At 35.0% G+C, this 24,910-nt stretch overlaps 1 protein-coding gene across 9 annotated transcripts in view; it reads left to right on the forward strand.

The window, feature by feature from the left end:
- The window catches only part of LOC135136381 (Ca(2+)/calmodulin-responsive adenylate cyclase), a 182,977-nt gene extending 158,142 nt beyond the window's left edge, over positions 1–24,835 (forward strand). For 5 of the 9 annotated variants that reach the window (XM_064065619.1, XM_064065624.1, XM_064065625.1 and 2 more), the window contains 10 exons: positions 4,129–4,407; positions 4,456–4,727; positions 4,777–5,026; positions 9,269–9,650; positions 14,631–14,930; positions 14,985–16,803; positions 17,154–17,280; positions 22,812–22,829; positions 22,887–23,130; positions 23,478–24,834. In XM_064065619.1, the coding sequence (XP_063921689.1) occupies positions 4,129–4,407; positions 4,456–4,727; positions 4,777–5,026; positions 9,269–9,650; positions 14,631–14,930; positions 14,985–16,803; positions 17,154–17,280; positions 22,812–22,829; positions 22,887–23,130; positions 23,478–23,812 (4,026 nt within the window). In that variant the 3' untranslated portion in view covers positions 23,813–24,834. Of the gene's footprint in view, positions 1–4,128; positions 4,408–4,455; positions 4,728–4,776; positions 5,027–9,268; positions 9,651–14,630; positions 14,931–14,984; positions 16,804–17,153; positions 17,281–22,811; positions 22,830–22,886; positions 23,131–23,477 lie in introns of all 9 variants that reach the window. The other 4 variants (XM_064065627.1, XM_064065620.1, XM_064065626.1 and 1 more) reach the window with 4 other exon arrangements.
- The last annotated feature ends 75 nt before the right edge of the window (positions 24,836–24,910 follow it).

Consider the following 24,910-nt stretch of genomic DNA (forward strand, 5'->3'; position numbering starts at 1 on the left):
TTTAAAAAATTGGACAATTGAAAAATCGGATAAATCAAAAATCGAAACATCGAAAAATCGAGAAACCGAAAAGCAAAAAATCTAAAAACCAACAAATCGAAAAATCGAAACATTGTAAAATTCAAAAATTGAAACATTGAGAAATCGAAAAATCAAAACACAAAAAAAATCGAGGAGTCGAAAAATCGAGAAGTCAAAAAATCAAAAAATTGAGAAACCGAAGTAGGCCAAAATCGAAAAATCGAAAACTTAAATATGGAAAAATTGATAAAGCGAGAGATTGAATAATCAAAACATCGATACATCCGAATCTCAATGAATTGAGATCTCAAAAAATTTAAACATTCGTAAATTTAAAAAATTAAAATATAGAACTGGAAACTCGAGAAACTGAAAAATCTAGAAATTTAAAAATTAAAATATGAAAAAGTTGAAAAATTGAGAAATTGAAATAAAAAACGAAAAACTGAAAATCCAAAAATGAAAAATAGAAAAATCTAGAAGTCGAAAAATGAAAGAATCGAAGTATTGAAAAATATCAAAACTGAAAGTAATATCCAAAAATTGAGAAATCGACAAACCGATAAAGCGAAGTCGAAAAATCGAAGAATTGAAGAACTGAAAAATCGAAACTTTGAGAAATGGGAAAATCAAAAATAGATTAATTGAGAAATCAAAAAACTGAAAATTTAACGCAATAATTTGAAAAATTTAAAAATTTAAATACTGAAGAACTGAAAAGTCAAAAAATCGAGAAATCGAAAAAACTAAAATTTAAAACAATGAATAATTAAAATATCGCAAAATTGAAGAATCGACAAATCCAATTCAATTTGAAAAATTGAAAAATCGAGGCATTGAAAAATTGGAAAATCCAGAAATTGAAAAGCTCAAAAGAAAAAAATCGAAAAACCGAGAAATCCAAAAATCAGAACATCGAAAAATTCAAAAACTGAGACTTCGAGAAATCGAAAAATCGAAGGATCGAGAAATTCAGGAGTCGGAAGCCGAAAAGGAAAGTTAAAAATTGAAAAATTGAGAAATTGAACAATCAAAACAACGAAACATCTAAATTCGATAAATTGAGAAATTAAAAAATTGAATAATCGAAAAATTTTAAAAAATAAAAACTGGAAAATCAAAAATTAAAATTCAATACATCGAAAAATTGAAAAATTGAAATATAGAAGAACTGAAAACTCGAGATATCGAAAAACCTAGAATTTTAAAAAATGAAATATTAAAACATCGAAAAGTTTAAAAATTGAGAAATCGAAGCATTAAACAGTCGCAGAATTGAAAAATCTAAAGTTTACGATAAATTGAAAATCCAAAAAGTAAAAAATCGAGAAATCAAAAAAAATCCATCAATTCAAAAATCGAAAAGTCGAAAAATTGAAATATTGACAAATCTCATAACTGAAAGGAATATTCAAAAAATTGAGAAATTAAAAAATTGGAAAATTGAGAAATCGAAAATCTAAAAAAGCAAAATTGAAAAATCGTAATCTTAAAAAATCGAAAAATTGAGGAATTGAAGATGTGAAAAATCGAAACTTTAGGAAATCCAGAAATGGACAAATAAAAAAAATACTTTAGAAATCGGCAAACTGAAAATTTAAAAACGTGAAAATTTGAAAAATTGAAAAATCGAAATATTTAAAAACCGTAAAATTGAAGAGGACAAAAATTGAGAAATCGTATCATTGAAACATCGTAAGATTGAGAAATCGAAAAATAAAAAAATCGAGAAATAGAAAATTTAAGGATTGGAGGAATCGAAAAAGCCCAAAATTGAAATATTGAAAAATTGAGACATTTAAAGTTGAAAAATCGAGAAATCGACAAGCCGAAAAATCCCAATAGCGTATTTAGGTATAAATCACAAGATCAGGACTATTCTACTTTTTAAAATTTAAATAGATAACATTATAAATTGGAAAATGTTGATTTTTTTTTTCCAAAAATCTTGACGTCTAAGGTGAAAACTCGACACGGATGCATAAACCGTAAACGGAGCGAAACTACAATTTTACTATTGTAAAATTTGGAGATTGCGTCATTTTATTGTTCGTGACAAATTTTGGAGAGTGTAATTTGATAATACAATTTGAAATGTAAATTTTGTCATTCGGGAACATTATGTATTAAATCGTTAAGATGTTCAAGAACTTTGTTCACTTATTCGTTGTAACATCCAATGGTCGAAACGGGTTAGTTCTTCGTAGTGGATGTGTATCACATCAACTCTAACGAATATCGGTTTATAGATAAATCGCTTAAAGCCGATATTGGCCTGAGTGTGCTTTGGTCTGTAGATCAAACAAGTTCTCAGGCGACGAAAAATTGCATGTGGAGGGAGACTTCGGATTACAAATCGTGCCAAGAAAGAGATATTTGGAAGAGATAGATTTTCAGGTGCTTGACTAACGGTTATTTTAAATTGTTTGCTGTCGTTTGCGAAGTGAAGAACACAATGTCATTAAAATGATAATTATAAAATTATCATAATCACTATTGGTGTTAATTAACATAAAATGGCGCGCAAGTTATCAGTTGATTTCTTTAATAAATTCATAGAAACCTATATGGGAGATATTTTCATGCCTTAGAAAATTAAAAAGTAAAAAATACAATAACAAAAGTTTTAAAATGCGGTTTACGAAAAATTAGTTGACCTGTGCAAAGAAGAAAATGTTGGAAACGCTGACAAATATGATATCTTAAAAAAAAATAACACTTGAAGTGCAATGATGTCGGTGTTATATCCCGAGAGGGGCCCAATACACCCAATAAAATCGAACAGACAAAATAAAGCTTCAAACATGATTATTTTTATACTAAAATTCTGAAGTTTATAAACTGCACATTTTATTTATTTATTTATTTATTTTATCTTGTTTTCGAACTATAATAAACATTTCAAACAATGTCTGTAACTTATTTTAATGTAAATTATATTCATGGGGTTAACAAAATCAGATGTAATATTAGTGTGATCCTTATTCTAGATTTTATTACAGCAGAACGGCGTATCCTTTTTAAATTTTAGAAGTTACGGAAACTAGTTCAAGAAACAATTAGTTATCTCGTATTTTTGGAACAAAATCAAAATTGTTTTTCATAGAAACAAACAGTCTTCAAAGCAGCCTTTAACAACTCGATATTACAAACATGCCTCTTAAGTTCTTAATGCGTTTTTTTCTCTCTTGTAATTATTTGTAATGTTAACGCCGAAAGTTTATGTCATTCTGTTATTTACTTTGAACATATATTTTCATTTTGTGTTAATATTTTTGTAACACCACGAATCTAAATTTTACTTAAAATCTTGTTTTACTTTAATCTTGTAAAACTAAACAATTATACCAGTTTAAAAACCCTTGGAAAGTTTCTGTCAGTCTTCAGATATAGTCAAATAAAAATATGCGTCAAATTCATTTAAATTCAATTCTTTCTTATCACGTTACAACGCGTTGCTTCATATTTTTTATGTCAAGCATATTTTCATATTTTGTACATATATGTTTATACACATTACTGTTTACGAAACAATGTTAATTATGGATTTATGGATAACTCCTCGTATAAGAGCAGAGTGAAGGGTGTTTGCCTTTGGTAATGTTTGATGGCGCCATCTGATTTAGAGTAAAATAAACCTAATACGTTGGCTCACTGTAATGAAAATGCGCGTTGACGAAAAATTTGTCCCACGCCCCCTGGATTCCTTGTCCTAAAGCTCACTATTTAGGCGAAGTAAAATTTGTATTAGGTTGTCCAACTATAATATACTTAAACAATGCGGAAACTTTGGCTTTTCGCGAAGAACAATCGTATTGCATTATGTATGGACGCGAATCGGTAATGAGGTATTGTGACGTCACGCGGATCCGGCGAACGTCATTATCTCGGTAACGAGCGTCACGGGATTTTTTAGCATCAAAGATCGAAACGAGCGCGTAATTTCGCATTAAAAACCTTTCAGGACTTATTTCGTCTAAAGCCTCTTTCGAGCAGAGAGCTCGACGGGAATTTCATAAGTTCAAAATGTTTGATCTTCGCGTGTTCTTTGATGTAGACGTAATGAAAAATGGCTACAATAGAAAGTATTTTGTGTTTGATTTTTAGTACCACGACGATCTCGACGTAGGATACAGTTCGTCTCTAGTGTGCGCTTTAGTTCTTTTGGTTCTTCTGGGGGTCCTTCAAGTGACGGTTCTACCCAGGACCATCATCCTACTTTTACTGTTTCTCACAGCTTTCGTCTGGATTTCGGTGGTCCTTATGTTATTGTTAGCCGTCCGTCTGCGGTGGATTTTATGGGATATTTCTCACAGTTTCGTCTTGAGACTGGCCATCACCGTCTTCACGATAGTCTTAATATACACGGTGGCCCAAGTTAACGTGGTAAGTACGTCCAAGTGCTGGCATTCCGTCGTAACGCGCGAGTTTCAGTTCACTTGTCGACCACCCGACGAGTCCAAGTGCGCCCCCATAACTGCAAACGTCACGTTGGACAGTAGTTTCAAAGAAGCCGACCATCGAGCCTGTCCGCTGCCTCAATATATAGTGTTGTCGTGCGCTCTCGGGTACCTCGCCGTCGCCATCTTCCTCCGGCTTCCCATTTTACTCAAAGCCGTGCTCTTGGTCATCATGTCCACCGTGTATATCCTGTTGATCGAGCTATCGCACACCAAGTTGTTCAAGTGTTACGACAAGCGCGTCAAGTACGTCACTCAATCCCGTCGTCCCTTTTTCTCAAAAGTGTTGTTACAGCCCGATCGAGCTCGTCATCCCCGCCGACGTCCTCAGCGTCGTCCAGGTCCTCATGTTCGTCCTCGCCGTGCTGCTGCACGGCCGCCAAGTCGAGTGGACCGCTCGCCTCGACTTCCTGTGGCAGGTTCAGGCCAACGAGGAGAAGCGCGAGATGGACGCCCTCCAGCACTCCAACAAGCGCATCCTCTTCAATCTGCTGCCGGCGCACGTCGCCACCCACTTCCTCGACAACCAATTTCGCAACAATATGGTGAGTGCGTTAACGTACAATCGCACGCAAATGTTTTGAGCCTATGGGCGGATCATTTTTGCCGGTCGTCACCGAAGGAGGCGGTCCAAATCGTCCAAGGGCAGAATTTCTAGGTAGGCTCAAACTACAACGAAATTTACGTGTTGACCAAATTCTTACCCTGAATTAGTTTTAATTTTATAAATACCCTATCTAAAATATTCAGAATATGATGAGTCTAATTGCAAAACTGAATACTTTGAATTCTTGTCAATTAGTTAGAAAAAAAAACCTGTCCTGCTCTAATAACATCGAGAATATGCTCAAAATCACACTAATATTCTATATTATTAAAGTAAGTCACGGACATTTTTTGAAGTGTACTACATTTCAAAAAGCAAAAAAAATGTTCAGTTTATAAACTTCTTAATTTTGGTTAAAAGTTTATCAATCATATTTGACGCTTTATTTTATCCGTTCCATTTGTTATCCTTTACTGCTGTCTCTCTTGGGTCGAGGTGTAACACCGGACCGAACGTTCTTCGACCGATAGGATAATTTATTACTTCCGACATATTTTCGGTGACAAATTTAATCTTTGCATATTTCAGCGTAGTTAGTGAACTCGTTGTGACCACTGAAATATACAAAGAGTACATTTTGAAATGGAACGAAAGTCGAAGAATACTTTCAAAGCCACGATCAAAATGTATTTGCTTATCTTCGCCAAAAAATGCATGACGTCATCGTAAAATTTGATATGATGAGTCTATACCTGTGATTTATCATTGCAGTAATATTTTTTAGATTTACTTATACAACCTGTCTCAATAAAAGGTCACTTCGATTATCGATTTTGCGTTTTTTCGACCAACAGTTTCATCGAATTAGATTTTTCAGTTTCCATTTTTCTATCAACTTTTCGATTTTATTACTTTCTAATTTTCTGATTTTTCAAATTTGCGGTATTTTGATTTTTCGAGTTTTCAGTTTTTTCGTTTTTCGATTTTTTAATTTTTCGTTTTTTTGATTTTTCGATGTTTTGATTTTTTAATTTGCCATTCTTTCAATTTTCGATTTTTCGTCGTTCCATTTTTAGATTTTTTGATTTTTCTCTTCGTCAGTTTTTAGACTTTGCAATTTTTTTGCATTTTTCGATTGTATTTTACTTTCCGATTTTTTTGATTTTTGAATTCTCGATTTTACGTTTTTAATTCTTCGATTTCCGATTTTTCAATTTTCCGGTTTTTTAATTCTTCTATTCTCGATTTTTCGATTTTCCATTAATCATAAAATTTTTCGATTTTCCATTTTCTGATTTTACGATTTTTCGATTTTCGTTTTTCTGTTTTTGTGGTATTTCGATTTTTCTGTTTGTTTCAGTTTTTATGGTTCTGCAATTTGCAGCTTTTAGATTTCAATTTTGTGATTTTCCGATTTCCCACTTTTCGATTTTATGATTTTTTTTCGATCGTCGTTTTTTCGATTTTTTGATTTTTCAATTTTGCAACTTTTTTACTTTTCACTTTTTCGAGTATTTGTTTCATTGAATTTTCGAGTTTTCGATTTTCGATTTTTCGGTTTTTCCATTTTCCGATTTTCGATTTTTCGATTTTCCATGTTTAGATATTTTTCGATTTTTTTTTATTTTTCGATTGTTCTGTTCGTCAGTTTTGACTTTGCAATTTTTACTTTTCCACTTTTCTATTATTTTAGTTTCGGATTATTCGATTTTTGAATTTTCGTTTTTTTTTTCATTTTTCGATTTCCGATTTTTTAATTTTTCGATTTTTCGGTTTTTTAATTTGTCGATTCTCGATATTCCGATTTTGGATTTTTCGATTTTCCAATCTTCGATTTTTCGACTATTTTTTTCCAGTTTTTTGATTTTTGAATTGTCGACTTTTAGAGTTTTCAATATTATGAATTTTCGAATTTTCGGTTTTCCTATTTTTCGATTTTTGATTTTTCCATTTGTCGGTTTTTTGATTTTTCAATTCTCGGTTTTTCAATCTTGCAAATTTTCGATTTTTCAGATTTGTGAATTTCCAGTTTTTCGATCGACCTACGTATTAGATTCATTGAATTTTCGATTTTCGGTTTTTCCATTTTTAGATTTTTGATTTTCCAGTTTTGTATTTTCAGATTTTCTGTTTTTCGCATATCTGATTTATCAAATTTTCGATTTTTCGATATTTGATTTTCGAATTTTCGGTTGTTCAGTTTTCCATTTTTCAGCTTTTAGACTTCAATTTTTTTACTTTTCGATTTTCCAAATTTTCGAGTTTCAATTTTCAGATTTTTGATTTTTCGATTTTCTTTTTAAATCTTTCAATTTTTCGGTTTTGATTTTTCGAATTTTTGATTTTTAATTTTTCCATTCTTCAGTTTTTAGACTTCAATTGTCTTTATTTTAAATTTGTCGATATTCTATTTTCCGCTTTTCAGAATTTTCGATTTTCAGTTTTCAGACTTTCGATGATTAGAATTTTGGATTTTTCAGTTTTATGAATTTTCGATTTTTAGAAAATTTGAGTAGTCGAATTTTCGATTTTTCAATTCATCGATTTTTCCATGTTCAATTTTTCAATTAAAATTTTGCGATTTTCAATTTGTCCATTGTCGATTTTAGAATTTTCAGTTTTTCAAATTTTCCATTCTCGACTGTAAAGACTTCAATTTTTTGGTTTTCGATTTTCCAATTTTCAGAATTTCCAAGTTTCTTTATTCAGATTTTCGATTTTCCACTTTTTCGATTTTAGATTTTTCGAATTTTTTGCTTTTTCGATTTTTCTGTTCGTTTCAGTTTTTAGGCTTTGCAATTTTTTTACCTTTATATATTTTGATTATTTTAATTTCCGATTTTTTTTATCTTAGTTTTTGATTTTTTTTTATTTTCAATATTACAAATTTTTGACTTTTCGATTTTTTGGTTTTATCGTTTTTCAATTTTCGTTTTTGAGGTTTGTGAATTTCCACTTTTCGATCGACCTAGGTATTTGATTCATTGAATTTTCGATTTTTTGATTAGCCATTTTTAGATTTTCGATTTTTACGATTTGTATTTTTCGATTTTCTTTTTTTGTGCATTAGTGAATTTCAGTTTTTCCGATTTTTGATTTTGCGCATATTTGATTAATCAAATTTTCGAAAAAGTTACCATGCTTACAAAAACTTCGAAACATCTACAATATTTCAAATTATTCAGTTTTGCTATTCTTGATTTCTTCAATAAAATAAATTGAATCAGTCATTAACTTTTTTGAGATACCCTGTATAACCAAATCTAAAAAATATTAATGCAGTGATAAATCACAAGTATAAAACTCATCATATTTTATACATTTAAGATAGGATTTATTCTGCAAAATTTTGAGGTGACGTCATAATTTTTTTAGAGGGGGTAAGCAAATATATTTTAATTAAAAATGTATCATGTTTATCATGATTTTAAAACATCTGCAAGATTTCAAAGTATTCGATTTTGCAAATTCAAAATTAAATTGCAAAATATTGTTTTATAATTTTGATTTTTTTTCCAAAAATCTGGACGTTTCGGATAAAAACTCAACACGGAGTCATAAACTACATGTGTAGGACTATGTTACTGTATACAATTTAAAACCCATTTACTATGCATAAATTTGAAGTGACGTCATCACATTATTGGTGGGGATGATTAGACAAATTTAATAATTTTGCGACATTTATGAAAAAAATATCAGTTAACAAAAATGGCACGTTTTTATTATTAGGCCAGTTACATGTCGCTCAACGACAATATCGTTTTTTTTTTAAAGAGTATTTTATGAAATTTTTTATACGGAACAATTGGTCGAAAGATGTTAGAAAGCAAAATAATTCATGTCCGGACCATCGTTACTCACGAACGAAAGTGACCATTATTTTATGGGAACAACTACCTGCTAAATCTTCTCCGACAAATTCGAGAGAACTGGTGTGAGCCATAATTATTTCTTACCAAATGTGTATATAACTACTGTCCGTCCCGTTATTGTCAATAAAATTTTGTAGGGTAAAATGTGAATTTCGTTGTAGTTTGAGCCTACCTACAAATTCTGCCCTTGAAGGATTCGGACCGCCTTCTTCGGTGAGGGCAGGCAAAAACGATCCGCCCATAGGCTCAAAACATTTGCGTGCGATTGTACGTTCTGTGCCGGCAACATGTCTTTGTTTCTGGAATTCTTCTTTCTCGATGTTGTCTGCACAAAAAGGTTAACATAGAAGAGCGTTCTCTTACAGAATACTCTATCACAGGAACTGTACCATCAAAGCTATTCAAGAGTGGGGGTTGTTTTTGCGTCAATCACAAATTATCACGAGTTCTATACGGAACTGGACGGGAACAACCAGGGGGTGGAGTGTCTCAGGTTGCTTAATGAGATTATAGCGGATTTCGACGATCTGTTGGGCGAGGAGAGGTTCAAGGCGATCGATAAGATCAAGACGGTCGGGTCCACGTACATGGCGGCGGTCGGATTGATGCCGGACTTGAGGATTCTGGACGAGGACGAGACCACGGCGGGGATACATTTGAGCACGCTGGTGGAGTTCGTGTTTGCGATGAGGGACAGGCTGCTGAATATCAACGAGAACTCGTACAACAACTTCATGCTGAGAGTGGGTGAGTACGCGTGCTTTTTGTTTCCCGAACGTCTACTTTAATAGTTAATTGATAAGTATCCTTGCGAAAATATTGACGCCATTAAAAAAATTTCGTATGGAAAAAGTCACTAGAAACACATAAATCTCGCCAGCTCGACTAGGGACCGCACCGTCCGCTTCTGTCCCGTATTTCGGTGCGAATTTAAATTCGCCGTACACTTTCGTGAAGTTTTAAACAGCAAAGAATTCTTATCTGAGATTAAGATTGGACATCAGACAATTTATATGATCGAAACATTCATCAACAAAATATTTACATGAAAGAAAAACTAGCAAAGATTTATACAAACAAAAAAATCTGGGGTGAAATAAAACTTGTGCAGATAAAGATATTACGTGAGGTTAGGAACTAAAGAGCATGAAAATTTACGTTCAATTTAAATTATGCAGCAAAGAAAAATACTGAGGCTAAAATTTTGATTGAGTTTAATATTTTATGTCCATTCGAGTTATTGGTTAAATTTTAAAAAGTGAGGTTATTCAGCCGCTTTGTGGGTCATTGTTATACATTCCCCCAAAAAAACACATAAACAAAAAGATGGCAGACAATCTGGAGGTTCAAAATAGCGTCGAAAAAATGCGATTTATCTCGTGGCGTTGTACAAATAACGGTCTAAATCAAAGGAATACATTGCACGTCCCACAATGTCGTTAATTTGTTCAACGAGATTTTACAGTTCAAACATGTGCTCGGTTTGAAAATAATCTTTCAACATGGCCGCTGCCAGAACAAAGAATTTACCAGATGTTAAATTAAGCCACACTTTATCAACGATTCAAACAAAGAGTTTACATTACATTAAATGATGTCTTGATTCAAGTGATTGGCTATCTATATATTGGCTAATTTTTTTTTTATAAAATTAGTTGTCTTCGCATATACCAAAATATTCAAATTTCCAAGTCAGGTATTTTTGAATCTACGAACCTTTTAGAATCTCTCAGATTTATAAGATAAGATAAGAATTAGTGGTAATGGAATTTGTAAAATTTAAAGGAAACATTTTTGAGATTTCTATGATTTCTAGAAGTTTGTTTTTTTAGAGTTTTACAAGTTACAGTATCTTTCGAATTTTTAAAAACTTAAGAATTCTTAAAATTTGTGGAACATTTGAGTGGAGTTGGAGTTTTTTTTGACTTTTTAGTGATTTTAGAAACTTTATTGGAATATTTGGAATCTTTGCAAAATCTGGAATTTTTGGACTCTTTGGAATCCTTGGAATCGGATCTCCTGGAATCCCTGGAATCTCTGGAATCTTTAGAATCTTTAAAATCTTTGGGATCTTTTTAATCTTTGTAATCTTTGGAATATTTGGAATTCTTGGAATCCTAGGAATATTTGGAATCTTTGGAAACCTTGGAATCCAGGGAACCCATGGAATCTTTGGAATATTTGGAATTCTTGGAATCCTAGGAATATTTGGAATCCTTGGAAACCTTGGAATCCAGGGAATCCATGGAATCTCTGGAATCTTTAGAATCCTTGAAATTCTTGGAATCTTTAGAATCTTTGGAATCTCTGGATTCTTTGGTATCTCTGAAATCTCTGGAATCTCTGGAAACTTTGAAATACCTGGAATTTCAGGAATCAGTGAAATCTCTGGAAAATCTGGATTCAGTGAAATCTCTGGAAAACAATTTTTGGAATTTTTGGCATCTTTGGAATATTTGGAATAGTTGCAATATTTGGAATATTTGCAATATTTTGAAACTTTGGAATATTTAGATCCTTTGGAATCCATGGAATCTTTGGAATCTCTGGAATCTCTGGAATCTCTGGTATCTCTGAAAACTCTAGAATCTTGGGAGTTCTTAGAATCTCTGGAATCCTTGGAATCTTTGGAATCCTTAGAGTCCTTGAAATATCTGGAATTTTTGTAATCTCAGGAATTTCTGGAATGTCTGGAATCTTTGCAATCTTCGGATTTTTGAAATCTTTAGCATCTTTGGAATATTTGGAATCCTTTAGAATCCTTGCAAACCTTGGAATCCAGGGAATCCATGGAATCTCTGGAATCTTTAGAATCCTTGAAATTCTTGGAATCTTTAGAATCTTTGGAGTCTCTGGATTCTTTGGTATCTCTGAAATCTCTGGAATCTCTGGAAACTCTGAAATACCTGAAATTTCAGGAGTCAGTGAAATCTTTGGAAAATTTGGAATCAATGAAATCTCTGGAAAATCTGGAATCAGTGAAATCTCTGGAAAAAAATTTTTGGAATTTTTGGAATCTTTGGAATATTTGGAATAGTTGCAATATTTGGAATATTTGCAATATTTTGAAACTTTGGAATATTTAGATCCTTTGGAATCCACGGAATCTTTGGAATCTCTAGAATCTCTGGTATCTCTGAAAACTCTAGAATCTTTGGAGTTCTTGGAATCTCTGGAATCCTTGGAATCTTTGGAATCCTTAGAGTCCTTGAAATATCTGGAATTTTTGTAATCTCAGGAATTTCTGGAATGTCTGGAATGTCTGGAATCTTTGCAATCTTCGGATTTTTGAAATCTTTAGCATCTTTGGAATATTTGGAATCCTTGGAAACTTTGGAATCCAGGGAATCCATGGAATCTCTGGAATCTTTAGAATCCTTGCAAACCTTGGAATCCAGGGAATCCATGGAATCTCTGGAATCTTTAGAATCCTTGAAATTCTTGTAATATTTAGAATCTTTGGAGTCTCTGGATTCTTTGGTATCTCTGAAATCTCTGGAAACTCTGAAATACCTGAAATTTCAGGAATCAGTGAAATCTTTGGAAAATCTGGAATCAATGAAATCTCTGGAAAATCTGGAATCAGTGAAATCTCTGGAAAAAAATTTTTGGAATTTTTGGAATCTTTGGAATATTTGGAATAGTTGCAATATTTGGAATATTTGCAATATTTTGAAACTTTGGAATATTTAGATCCTTTGGAATCCACGGAATCTTTGGAATCTCTAGAATCTCTGGTATCTCTGAAAACTCTAGAATCTTTGGAGTTCTTGGAATCTCTGATATCCTTGGAATCTTTGGAATCCTTAGAGTCCTTGAAATATCTGGAATTTTTGGAATCTCAGGAATGTGGTATCTCTGAAATCTTAGGAATCTCTGGAATCTTTGGAATCTTTGCAATCTTCGGATTTTTGAAATCTTTAACATCTTTGGAATATTTGGAATCCTTTGAATCCTTGGAATTCTTGGAATCCTTGGACTCCTTCAAAACCTTGGAATCCATGGAATCTATGGCATTTTTGGAATCTTTGCTATCTCTTTGCAATCTTTGGATTTTTGGATTTTTTGGAATCTTTAGAATCTTTAGAATCTTTCGAATATTTGGAATCCTTGGAGTCCTTCGAAACCTTGGAATCCATGGAATCTTTGGAATCTCTGAAATCTCTGCAATCGGAATCTCTGGAATCTCCATAATTCTTGGAATCCTTGGAAACCTTGGAATTTCTGGAATCCTTGTAATCTCTGGAATATCTGATCTCTTTGAAAGCTTTGGAATTCTTGGAAACCCTGGAATCCATGGAAATCTCTGCAATCTCTAGAATCGTTGAAATCCTTGGAAACTTTGGAAAACACTGCCGGATTTTGGTTGCTGTTAAGAGCTCTCTTGTATACGTAAGGGTTTGTGTTAAAAACTCGTTTTAATGGCAAGTTGAGAGCAAGTCTTTTTTTATTTATTGATGAAGTAAACTGTTTGTTGTTTTTAGTTTGCCATTATTGTAAATTTTCTACGAGGCGTAATTTTTGGATTTTTCACATTTTTCTGCAGTTCTATAATTTGTAAAATTTTCAAAATTTCTAGCCAATGCAGATTTTACAGATTAACCCGATTGTTCAAATATTCGATAATACAGAATGTCCAGAATTTCCACATTTTCCAAAATTTCTAAATTTTTTTTTTTTTAAATTAGTTGTCTTCGCGTATTCCAAAATATTCAAATTTCCAAGTCTGGTATTTTTGAATCTCCGAACCTTTTAGAATCTCTCAGATTTATAAGATAAGAGTTAGTAGTAATGGAATTTGTAAAATTTAAAGGAAACATTTTTTTGAGATTTCTATTATTTCTAGAAGTTTGTTTTTTTTAGAGCTTTACAAGTTACAGTATCTTTGGAATTTTTAAAAACTTAAGAATTCTTAAAATTTGTGGAACATTTGAGTGGAGTTGGAGTTTTTTTTGACTTTTTAGTAATTTTAGAAACTTTATTGGAATATTTGGAATCTTTGCAAAATCTGGAGTTTTTGGACTCTTTGGAATCCTTGGAATCGGATCTCCTGGAATCCCTGGAATCTTTGGAACTTTTAGAATCTTTAAAATCTTTGGGATCTTTTTAATGTTTGTAATCTTTGTAATCTTTGGAATATTTGGAATTCTTGGAATCCTAGGAATATTTGGAATATTTGGATATATATCCAACGTTGCGAGAAAAAAATGTCTGGGTGATGTGATGATGATATCGATGATAACGGCCTAAAGGGAAAAATTTATAATCCCCCGTACCTCGGTCCACGATATTATGAATTCTGTACTTTCACGGTCTTTTCCCGTATCTATTAGCAATCTTGTATGAGGAATTAAGAAGTGTTATAATTTAACACTCAAGTATAAGAATCCAGAAATTTTATTCATTAGTAAACAAACAAAATCAAAGGAGTCCCGACTAAGTGAATGTCATGAAAACTCCTTCACGTGCTCTATGTGAACAAATATAATATCTGTTAAATTGTGTTAGAACCAGTTAACGATTAAAATCCTAACATGAACTGTAAATTTACAAAAAAGGAAAAAACTAAACGTGCACATGGTTGCCTTATGTTTAACGATTTTCTTGATTGATTTTTTTTCGGTACGTTCCGAAACCTCGCTATTCGGTGCGGAATGCGCCACTGCGACATTCTACATTGCATCCCGACGAGATTCTTTCATATAATAAGCTCATATATCATTCCAGGAATCAATATAGGACCCGTGGTGGCAGGGGTTATAGGTGCCAGAAAGCCCCAATATGATATATGGGGTAACACCGTCAACGTCGCAAGCCGTATGGATTCCACCGGCTTACCCAACCACACCCAAGTAACCGAAGAAGTCTACCAAGTCCTCAAATCCTACCCGTACGAGTTCCAGTGCCGCGGCAAAGTCAAAGTGAAGGGCAAAGGCGACATGACCACTTACTTTTTAATCGACAGGAAGCAACCGGGCACTTTGCGCGTCGAGGAGCTGAACAGCCTCCGATCGAATTCCACCTCGAGTAAGCCACTCGTCTTCCTCTCCTTTCCCGTTTTATTCGTAACACGTGTTGCAGCCACCAGCAACATGTACGGCGGCGTCGCCACCCCGCTCGCTCTCCTCCACCACAGCGAAATGAACGGTCGAACGAAACACCCAGCCCTCCAGACGAGGTCCAGCTCGAGGGAAGACAGCTACAGCGGAATCCGGAACGCCATGAGGCTGCCGCCGCTGCGCGAGGCGCCTCATCGGGACCACGCGACCAACGGCTGTGAAAACGAACCATTATTGCCTTCGGCGGCGGCGTGCAAAGCCACCAGGAACGGCAAAAAACTGGTGCCCGAGGAGAACCTCCCGCCGCCGCCGCTGCCGCCGCACAAGAACGCGGCGCTGCAGAGGCAGCCGGTGCAGGACATGAAGTACACGCCGCCTTGGCCGCGCGCCCCCAACCCCTACTCCGCTATTCCGGCCCGCCCCCCTGAGAACATCAAGCCGTACTTGAAGCCGTTGCCAAAGCCGCCGGGGAAGGAATCCCCGAATCGACACCACCGTAAACATCACAATGGGGCTACAGGCCCCGTCCCTCCCCCCCACCAACTCATCGCCCCTCACCAGAACACGCCCGAACGCACCCCCGAACTCCTCCGAAACAAGATCCAGACCAGGCATAACCCGCTCCAGAGTAGACATAGTCCTTTGCACTCCAGGCATAGCCCCCACCAGAACAGGCACAGTCCTTTGCAGAGGCACTACTCGGATGAGAGTCTCGGGGGGTTGTACGCCACTGGGGTACCTCAGCGTATTCATTCTTCAGCCGACGAGATCAGCTCGCTGAATCACTCTCCGAGTATCAGTAGTTCCGACGAGAGTTATAGTAGAACTACCGACGCTGACGCGTCGCCTTGCGTCTCTCCGCCTCTACCCACCGACACGCAGCAGTTCCTATTTCCTTCCGATATTCAAGTGAACCCGTGTTCGAGTCCGGAGGTGTCGCCGAGGGCGTCGCTGGATTATATACCGGCTAATTGCTCACTGCGTAACAATTCGACGGACAGGGTTAACGCGAAAAGGAATAACTTGCCGCCGAATGCGGTCCTGGCGCTGGCTGGTACCTGTAACACTGTGGATTCGTCGATCGTGACGAGTCCGCCGGTCCTGGACGGCGAGGAAAGTTGCAAAGGGGAAAGTTGTGCCAGTTTCGAGTTCGTGAGTCGACCCAAACCCAAGCCGACGTCGCTCTTGCGCGCGAACAGCGCCAACGGCGCCGTCTCCAAGATCCCCGTGAAACAAAAGAGCTTGGACAAGCGCACGAGGAACGACAGCGACTCGGTGCTCGAGTGTAACAAGCTAGCGGCGAACTGCAAACGCTCGCCGAGTTTCAAAGAAGCCGAAGAAATCCGGGAGCTCCTCAAGGAAGACGAAACGAAAAACGAAAAGAGTCTGAAAAAGGACGGCTGCTGCCAGACCGACAAGAAGGACTTGAGGAGGTTTAAGACGTCTCCGTCGGGATTCAGGGATAAGATCTCCCCGAATAACAAAGTGAATAACACCGAGAACGAGAATTTGATCGGGCCGTTCGAGAGAGAGATCCAGAAGCTGCTCGACGAACAGAATCTCTTGCAAAATATCCCTCCAAAATTCGAGCTTAATCAACAGAATAAAGATTTGGCTTTGGAGCCGCTCGTAAGGTACGCTCCAAACAATAACAATCACCAGGTGGGCCTTGCGGCGATACAAGCTCTAGCTCTAGGCTTGAGAGTGAATCCCACGGGCAGTGTTACCCTACAGTGCATGTCCCCTCCTAGAGCAAGCAGCAAAGAGGGATCGCTTAAGAGGGGAGCCTCCCCTGGACCGTCCGAATCTCATAAACAGCCAAAAGTCTCGCCTCTTGACAGGTATTAATAGAAACGCTAATCGGGTTTTCATCTAACACGCAGTAGCGGGATACGACACGCACACGAGTAGGCGCGCGATGAGACTGACGTCACCACGTAACGCGACCAATCAGATTGGAGTAGTCGTGGCGCCAAGTTCAAAATTGTTTTTTTCGTTTGATACACGACACTGTATCCCGCTACGTAACTCTAGCCTCTGTAGCTTCATTAACATACTGACTCATGCTGCTTGCTCGGCACATCATGCTTGCAATCATTTCATTTCAGTGTTTCACGAGGGCACTAAACTCGTCTCGAGCTTTTCATTTCCACCCACTTGCAATAATTTTCACTTGTCGTTTTCTCGCCAGAGCTCCGAAATCGACCGAAGAGGTCGATATTGACTGTGATATGCCTGAAGTTCAGAAGAGAGACGACGACACCGACCTCGAAAGTTTCGAAAGGGAAGAGAAGCGCATGGAAGAAGAAGCAGCAAGGGTAAGTACTTACGTTACTTCATTGATTAAGGACATAGAGATAGACCTATCCTATTGTTTGGAGCGAACATGCCGTCAAATAGCGCACATAGACTACCCACATAACAGCAACAAAACTGTTCTTAAATCTTCCATTCGATAGACGGCGACGTAAAAAAAAATGTAAGAATTTCATACTAGGTATTAAGATAATTTACAACGTTGCCAGATCAGGCTAACACAACTTTACTTTACTTGTTAATTGTATTGAAAACGTAAAAATAAATATAAATAACACATTGCAATTTTTACTTCCCGAGCGTACGCTACGCTTTTCACGATTTTTCGATTTTTTAATTAAAAGAACCAATTTATTCGAACTGAAATTTTGAAAACCGAAAAATCCAAAAATTGAAAATTATAAACAAAATTTTCAGATGTTTTAAGTTACGGTAAACGTGGTCCAAAATCCCGGCGACAAAAAATCAAAAATCGAAAATTTAAAAAAATAAACATCTATTTTCTCGATATTTTTAAAAATCAGATAATTGAGAAGTCAGAAAAATTGTAAAATTAAAAATTCGAAAGTTTTTTTCAGTTGCCCACAGAAATCAAAAATCGAAAGACAGATCAAAAGATTGAAAATTTAAAAGGCGAGAAATTTAAAAATTCGAAAGTTGAAAAAACGAAAAACTGAAAAATCTAGCAGTATTCGCTACGATAAGACTGATTTTGGCAGATGACCCACCCTTCTAAGAAAATAAAGGGTGGGTGGGCGGGGCTAGTACTTGTCAAGATAAGACTGATTTTGGCAGATGTATTATTCTTCTAAGAAAATAAAGGCTGGGTGGATGGGGCTAATACTTGCTAAAAATAAATAAACTTAAAAATCAAAAAATCACAAATTGAAAAATCGGATAAGTGAGAAATTAGAAAATTTTAGAACTGTATAATCCGAAAATCAAATTTTAACTTGAGAACTTGAAAAATCAAAAGATTGGAATTAAAAACTCCAAAATTGTCAAACAAATTATTATCAAATGAACTATTCAAAAGTTGAAAAATCTAAAAACTAAAAAAAATGAAAACTGGAATTTAGAATTCTATTTTATAAGATATTTTTTCAATTTTTCGATATTTCAGTTTTTGATTTTCCGATTATTATACAGTTGTACAATTTTCCGATTTCTCTTTTATACGATTTTTCAATTTGTCATTTTTTGATTTTTAAATTTTTTGTTTTTAGGTAGTACTAGAACCACCCACCGTTTATTTTCTCAGAAGAGTGGGTCATCTGCCAAAATCAGTCTTATCTTAACAAGTACTAGCCCCGCCCACCCACCCTTATTTTCTTAGAGGATATGTCATTTGCAAAAATCAGTCTAATACTTGCCAACATAGGACTGATTTTGGCAGATGACATATCCTCTAAGAAAATAAGGGAGGGTGGCTGGGGGGCTAGTACTTGCCAAAATAAGACTGATTTTGGCAGATGACTTATTCTTCTAAGAAAATAAAGGCTGGGTGGGTGGGGCTAGTACTTGCTAAAAATAAAAAATTTAAAAATTAAAAAATAACAAATTGAAAAATCGGATAAATGAGAAATCGGAGTTTTTAAATTTTTCAACTTTTTAATATTTCATTTGATAATTTGTTTGACAATTTTGCAGTTTTTAATTCCAATTCTTTTGATTTTTCAAGTTTTAACTTTACAATTTTGGATTTTTTTGATTTTTAATTTTTCAAGTTCTCACGTTAAAATTTTTCCTTTTCACGATTTGTCATTTTTCGATTTTTTACTTAAAAGAGCCAATTTATTCGAACCGAAATTTTGAAAAACCGAAAAATCCAAAAATTGAAAATTAGAAACAAAATTTTCAGATGTTTTAAAGTTACGGTAAACATGGCAAATCGCTGATGAAAATTATTTTTTACTCCCTTGCAAAAACCCGGTGACAAAAAATCAAAAATCGAAAATTAAAAAAAAAATAAACATTTATTTGCTCGATATTTTAAAACTGCCAACATTGTAAAATTAAAAAATTGAAAGTTTTTTTCAGTTGCCCAGAGAAATCAAAAATCGAAAAACAGATAAAAAATCGAAAATTTAAAAAGCGAGAAATTGAAAAAACGAAAAACTGAAAAATCTAGTAGTACTCGCTACGATAAGACTGGTTTTGGCAAATGATCTACTCTCTAAGAAAACAAAGGGCGGGTGGGTGGAGTTAGCACTTGCTAAATAACCTACCCTCTAAGAAAATAAAAGGCGGGTGGGCCAGGCTAGTATTTGCCAAAGTTTGACAAATGACCTACTCTTCTAAGAAAAGGTACTAGCCCCGCCCACCCACCCTTTATTTTCTTAGAAGAGTAGGTCATCTGCCAAAATCAGTCTTAGCTTGGCAAGTATGAGACTGATTTTTGCAAATGACATACCCCCTAAGAAAATAAGGGTGGGTCGGCGGGGCTAGTACTTGTCAAAATAAGACTGATTTTGGCAGATGACCCACTCTTCTAAGAAAATAAAGGGTGGGTGGGCGGGGCTAGTACTTGTCTAAACAAGACTGATTTTGGCAGATGACCCACTCTTCTAAGAAAATAAAGGGTGGGTGGGGGGAGGGCTAGTATTTGTTAAGATAAGACTGATTTTGGCAGATGACCTACTCTTCTAAGAAAATAAAGGGTGGGTGAGCGGGGCTAGTACTCGCTAAAAATCAAAAATTTAAAAATCGAAAAATGAACAATTGAAAAACCGGATAAATGAGAAATTGAAAAATTGTAAAACTGTATAATCCGAAAATCAAATTTTAACTTGAGAACTTGAAAAATTAAAAATCAAAAAATTCCAAAATTGTAAAATTAAAACTTGAAACATCAAAAGATTGGAATTAAAAACTGCAAAATTGTCAAACAAATTATCAAAAGAAATATTCAAAGGTTGAAAAATCTAAGAATTGAAAAAACTGAAAACTGGAATTTCGAATTCGATTTTATAAGATTTGTTTTATTTCAGTTTTTGATTTTCCGATTATACGGTTGTACAATTTTCCGATTTCTCATTTTTCCGATTTTTGAATTTGTTATTTTGGATTTTTAAATTTTTTATTTTGAGCTAGTAAGTAAGTCATGTGCCAAAATCAGTCTTATGTTGACAAGTACTAAACCCACCCACCCACCCTTTTTTTCTTGGAGGATATGTTATTTGCCAAAATCAGTTTTATCTTGGCAAGTATGAGACTGATTTTTGTAAATGATATCCTCTAAGAAAATAAGGGTGGGTGGGTGGGGCTAGTACTTGTCAAGATAAGACTCACATTATCAAATGACCTACTCTTCTAAGAAAAAGTACTAGCTCCACCCACCCACCCTTTATTTTCTTAGAACAGTGGGTCATCTGCCAAAATCTTTTTATTTCAACAACTACTAGTCCCGCCCACCCACCCTTATTTTCTTAGAGGATATATCATTTGCAAAAATCAGTCTCATACTTGCCAAGATAAGACTGATTTTGGCAGATGACCTATCCTTTTTTTTTTTTTTTTTTTTTTTTTTTTCTTAGAAGAGTGAGTCAATTGCCATAATCAGTCTTATCGTAGGGAGTACTGATAGATTTTTCACTTTTTCTTTTTTTCAACTTTCGAATTTTTCAATTTTTTGATCTGTCTTTAGATTTTTGATTTCTCTGGGTAACTGAAAAAAATTATCGATTTTTTAGTTTTACAATTTTGGCAGTTTTCCGACTTCTCAATTATTTGATTTTTAAAAATATCGAGAAAATAGATGTTTATTTTTTTTAATTTTCGATTTTTGATTTTTTTTACCGGGTTTTTGGAAGGGAATAAATAGTAATTTTGATCAGCGATTTGCCATGTTTACCGTAACTTTAAAACATCTGAAAATTTTGATTCTTATTTTCAATTTTTTATTTTTCGGTTTTTCAAAATTTCGGTTCGAATAAATTTGTTCTTTTAATTAAAAAATCGAAAAATGACAAATCGTAAAAAACAAAAAATTTTAACTTGAGAACTTGAAAAACTAAAAATCAAAAAATTCCAAAATTGTAAAGGTAAAAGTCGAAAAATCAAAAGATTGGAATTAAAAACTGCAAAATTGTCAAACAAATTATTATAAAACTAAAATATTTAAAAGTTAAAAATCTAAAAATTAAAAAAAAATGAAAACTGGAATTTCGAATTCGATTTTATAAGATCTGTTTTTTTTTTCAGTTTTTCGATATTTCAGTTTTTGATTTTCCGATTATACAGTTGTACAATTTTCCGATTTCTCATTTATCCGATTTTTCTTTTTCTCATTTTTTGATTTTTAAATTTATATTTTTAGCAAGTACTATCACACCCACCCTGACTTTATTTTCTTAGAAGAATAAGTCATCTGCCAAAATCAGTCTCATCTTGACAAGTACTAGCCCCACCCACCCACCCTTTATTTTCATAGAAGAATGGGTCATCTGCCAAAATCAGTCTTATCTTGACAAGTATTAGCCCCCCGCCCACCCTCCCTTATTTTCCTAGAGGATATGTCATCTGCCAAAATCAGTCTTATCTTGACAAGTATTAGCCCCCCGCCCACCCACCCTTATTGTCTTAGAAGATTGGGTCATCTGCCCAAAATCCGTCTTATCTTGACAAATACTAGCCCCGCCCACCCACCCTTATTTTCTTTGAGGATATGTTATTTACAAAAATTAGTCTCATACTTGCCAAGATAAGACTGCTTTTGGCAGATGACCTACTTTTTTACGAAAATAAGGGTGGGTGGGCGGGGCTAGTACTTTTTCTTTAAACAATAGGTCATTTGTCAAAATGAGTATTATTTGGCAAGATAATTTTCCGCTAAATTAAGAGTGATACTACCTTAACAGTATTCATTATATTTTCCAAACTGTTTAAGTTCAACTCAAGTATTGTTTTTTGTTTAGTAGCTTACCAGATATTTAATAAATAATAAAATTATTAAAGCAGTTCAATTTAAATTAAGTCAGATGAATTTTGATTAAACAGATGCTTTGTTTTTCCATGTAATATATTTATATTACATAAAATATTTCAATTTACAAAAACTGCAGCTTAGAAAAAAGTTTTCATTTTGTAACCTGTGATCAATATCTATTTTACAAGCAAATGTGAGATTTTACTATGTGCAACAACGATTTTTGGATTGAAATTTTTTTTTACCTTACATTTTTCTGCAAGATTTTTCGCTTGCCCAGGTAGTGGACGAAAGTAGGTAGGTAGCAATGGAATAACGGGATTATACTGATCGTTTTAAAGAGTGCTCTTCCAATTGGGCGTAGACTAACGAATTTGTTGTGTTAGGCTCAGCTAGCAACTTTATAAATTATCTTAATGCTTACTATGAAATTCTTATAAAATTGTTGGTGCGCTCTCTATCGAGTGGTAGATTTAAGAACAGTTTTTTTGCTGTTATGGGTGGTCTATGGCATGTTCGCTCCAAACAATAGGTCTATCTGTACGTACTTAAACAATGGTTATTTCGTCTGTCCCTTTTTTGAAAACCGACCTTGATTCCATGCAGCCGGTGGACCGCGAGTTGGTAAAGTCGACTTTCTATAATAATTACCTAAACAGTCTGTATGTGTCGCGCTTGCAGGAGGAGGAAGTGAAGAGGTTGCTCGAAGAGAAGGTCCAAGAGAAGTTGAGGAGTCTCGAAAACGGGGCGGCGGAGGCGCAAGCCGCCGCCGCCGAAGGTAGCCAATCGGAGTGGTCGGAAGACGAGGACGGGGGGGCGTCGGAGCCGCTTTTGAACGACAGGGAGTCCACAGGGTACACCACGGACGATCCGGCTCTGGAGAACATATCCATGATTCACGAAACCGGACTCACCGATGCCGAGGGTAGGTCTCGTTCGTTTCGTCTCTCATTTGTTTGGTAAATTGACGGTTTTACGAGAAATCGCTCGGTTATTCGTTGTGATCATTTAATTGTGTATGTTGCAGGACCTAAGCCGGAGCATTAGCGAGGCCGTAGGTTTGTGCTTAAGTCACTTGTTACGAATGGTTAGCCACCTATGCCTAAACCTAGTTGGGTAGATCGATTAACTGTAGCAAAGCGTTTGTGCTAATGCTTCGGCGACCCTTAATTCTTTCGTGCTTAAAATTTTGAAACTCATGCACCGTGTTAGCGTTAGTGCACTTTTATTCGTGTTGTGTGTTGGAGTGTTGATGGTTTTTCTCGTTTGTAGGTGCATTGAGTGACGTCAACTCGGCTTATAACGACCACAACCACGACGGAGACATGGACGACAACACCAGCATGTCGTCTCGGGCTTCATCCCGCATCTTCGACTCGGACGCCATGATGTCGTTGGATTCCCTCAGTGCTCTCTACGATTCGGAATACGATAATTGCTATCGAACTGATGACGATCTAAATGCAGTACCTGACCTCGACAGACTCAACTACTTTTCAGTGCCTGCGAATGACGTTCATCTCGCAAACATTCGATCGATGAGTGAGAGTATAACTAGAAACTTTGGACAACCACGAAGCGAAACTGATCCAGATAGTGATGTTTGAAGTAGGTGCGATCGATTAGGATCTTAAATTTTCTATAAGTTGGTAAATTATATTAACAAAGACTATTTGTCGATATTAATCTGAATGTATATTTCAATGGAGATGCGGAGATTGGAAGTGGGGTGATTGTCTTCTAGTAGGGGTATTATTCTCGAATCGATTAGTGAGGCGCCCTCTGTCGGTCAGGTCTTGTTAATCAATATCTTTTGGTATTTTTTGTTTTTTGATATTTAGAGTAGACACGTGCAGTGGTGCTTCTAGCCGAAGGGACTGATTCATTTGTGATCTTCGTTTCGTAGGCAGCTCTCTATAAAGCTGGATATCACCCACTTGTAGTTGGTTTAAACCAAAGAATGCAATTTTATACAATAGTGATATCTTTGTTGTACGATTCATAATTTTATTACTTAACTAAATACTAAAAGGAATGATAGTGGCTCAAATAACTTGTATAAATAAACCTTGCTGCGGCGTCTCATTTTTTTATGTACATATATACAATTGTCATTTGGTTCTTTTATTTATTTTATTTGTAACGTTTATTTTATCTAAGTTTCAACATCCTGTTACCATCATTGAGGCAATATTTTGTATTTTTATTAATATATATAGTTTATTTATGCAATTATAAATTGCCGTTTGTACTTAAATTATGTGTAAAGCTCGAAAATTTTGTACTTCTTTTTATATACTTTTGTTACAGTTTACATGAAATGTATTATTTGTTAATTAAACCGAATTACGTTATGCTCCCGTTCCGGGAACGTAATGTAGTTTCCTGTTTCTGTGATCACCATCTCTAAGTGTAGCACTAAAAATATATCGGTGGTATGTAAATAACTTCTATTTTCTTCAGAAAATATCCATCTTGGTGTTTATTATTATTGTTGTTCTCTTTGTATTTCCTGTTTTCTGTAATTATATTTTCTACTCTAATCTGTAAAGACTAAAATTATCAATGTGTTGGAAAATTTTTAATGATTTATTAAATGCTTATAAAGTAAAACCAAATACATCATAAAACAGACTGGATTGGTACGCTCTTATTCAAACTTTGACGCAACTGACCTTGAACGAGATTATTCCCGAATGCAGTAT

The sequence above is a fragment of the Zophobas morio genome, unplaced genomic scaffold (assembly GCF_036711695.1).
Source record: "Zophobas morio isolate AGI-343-1 ecotype UQ-CSIRO unplaced genomic scaffold, CSIRO_AGI_Zmor_V1 ptg000026l, whole genome shotgun sequence".
NCBI lineage: Eukaryota > Metazoa > Arthropoda > Insecta > Coleoptera > Tenebrionidae > Zophobas > Zophobas morio.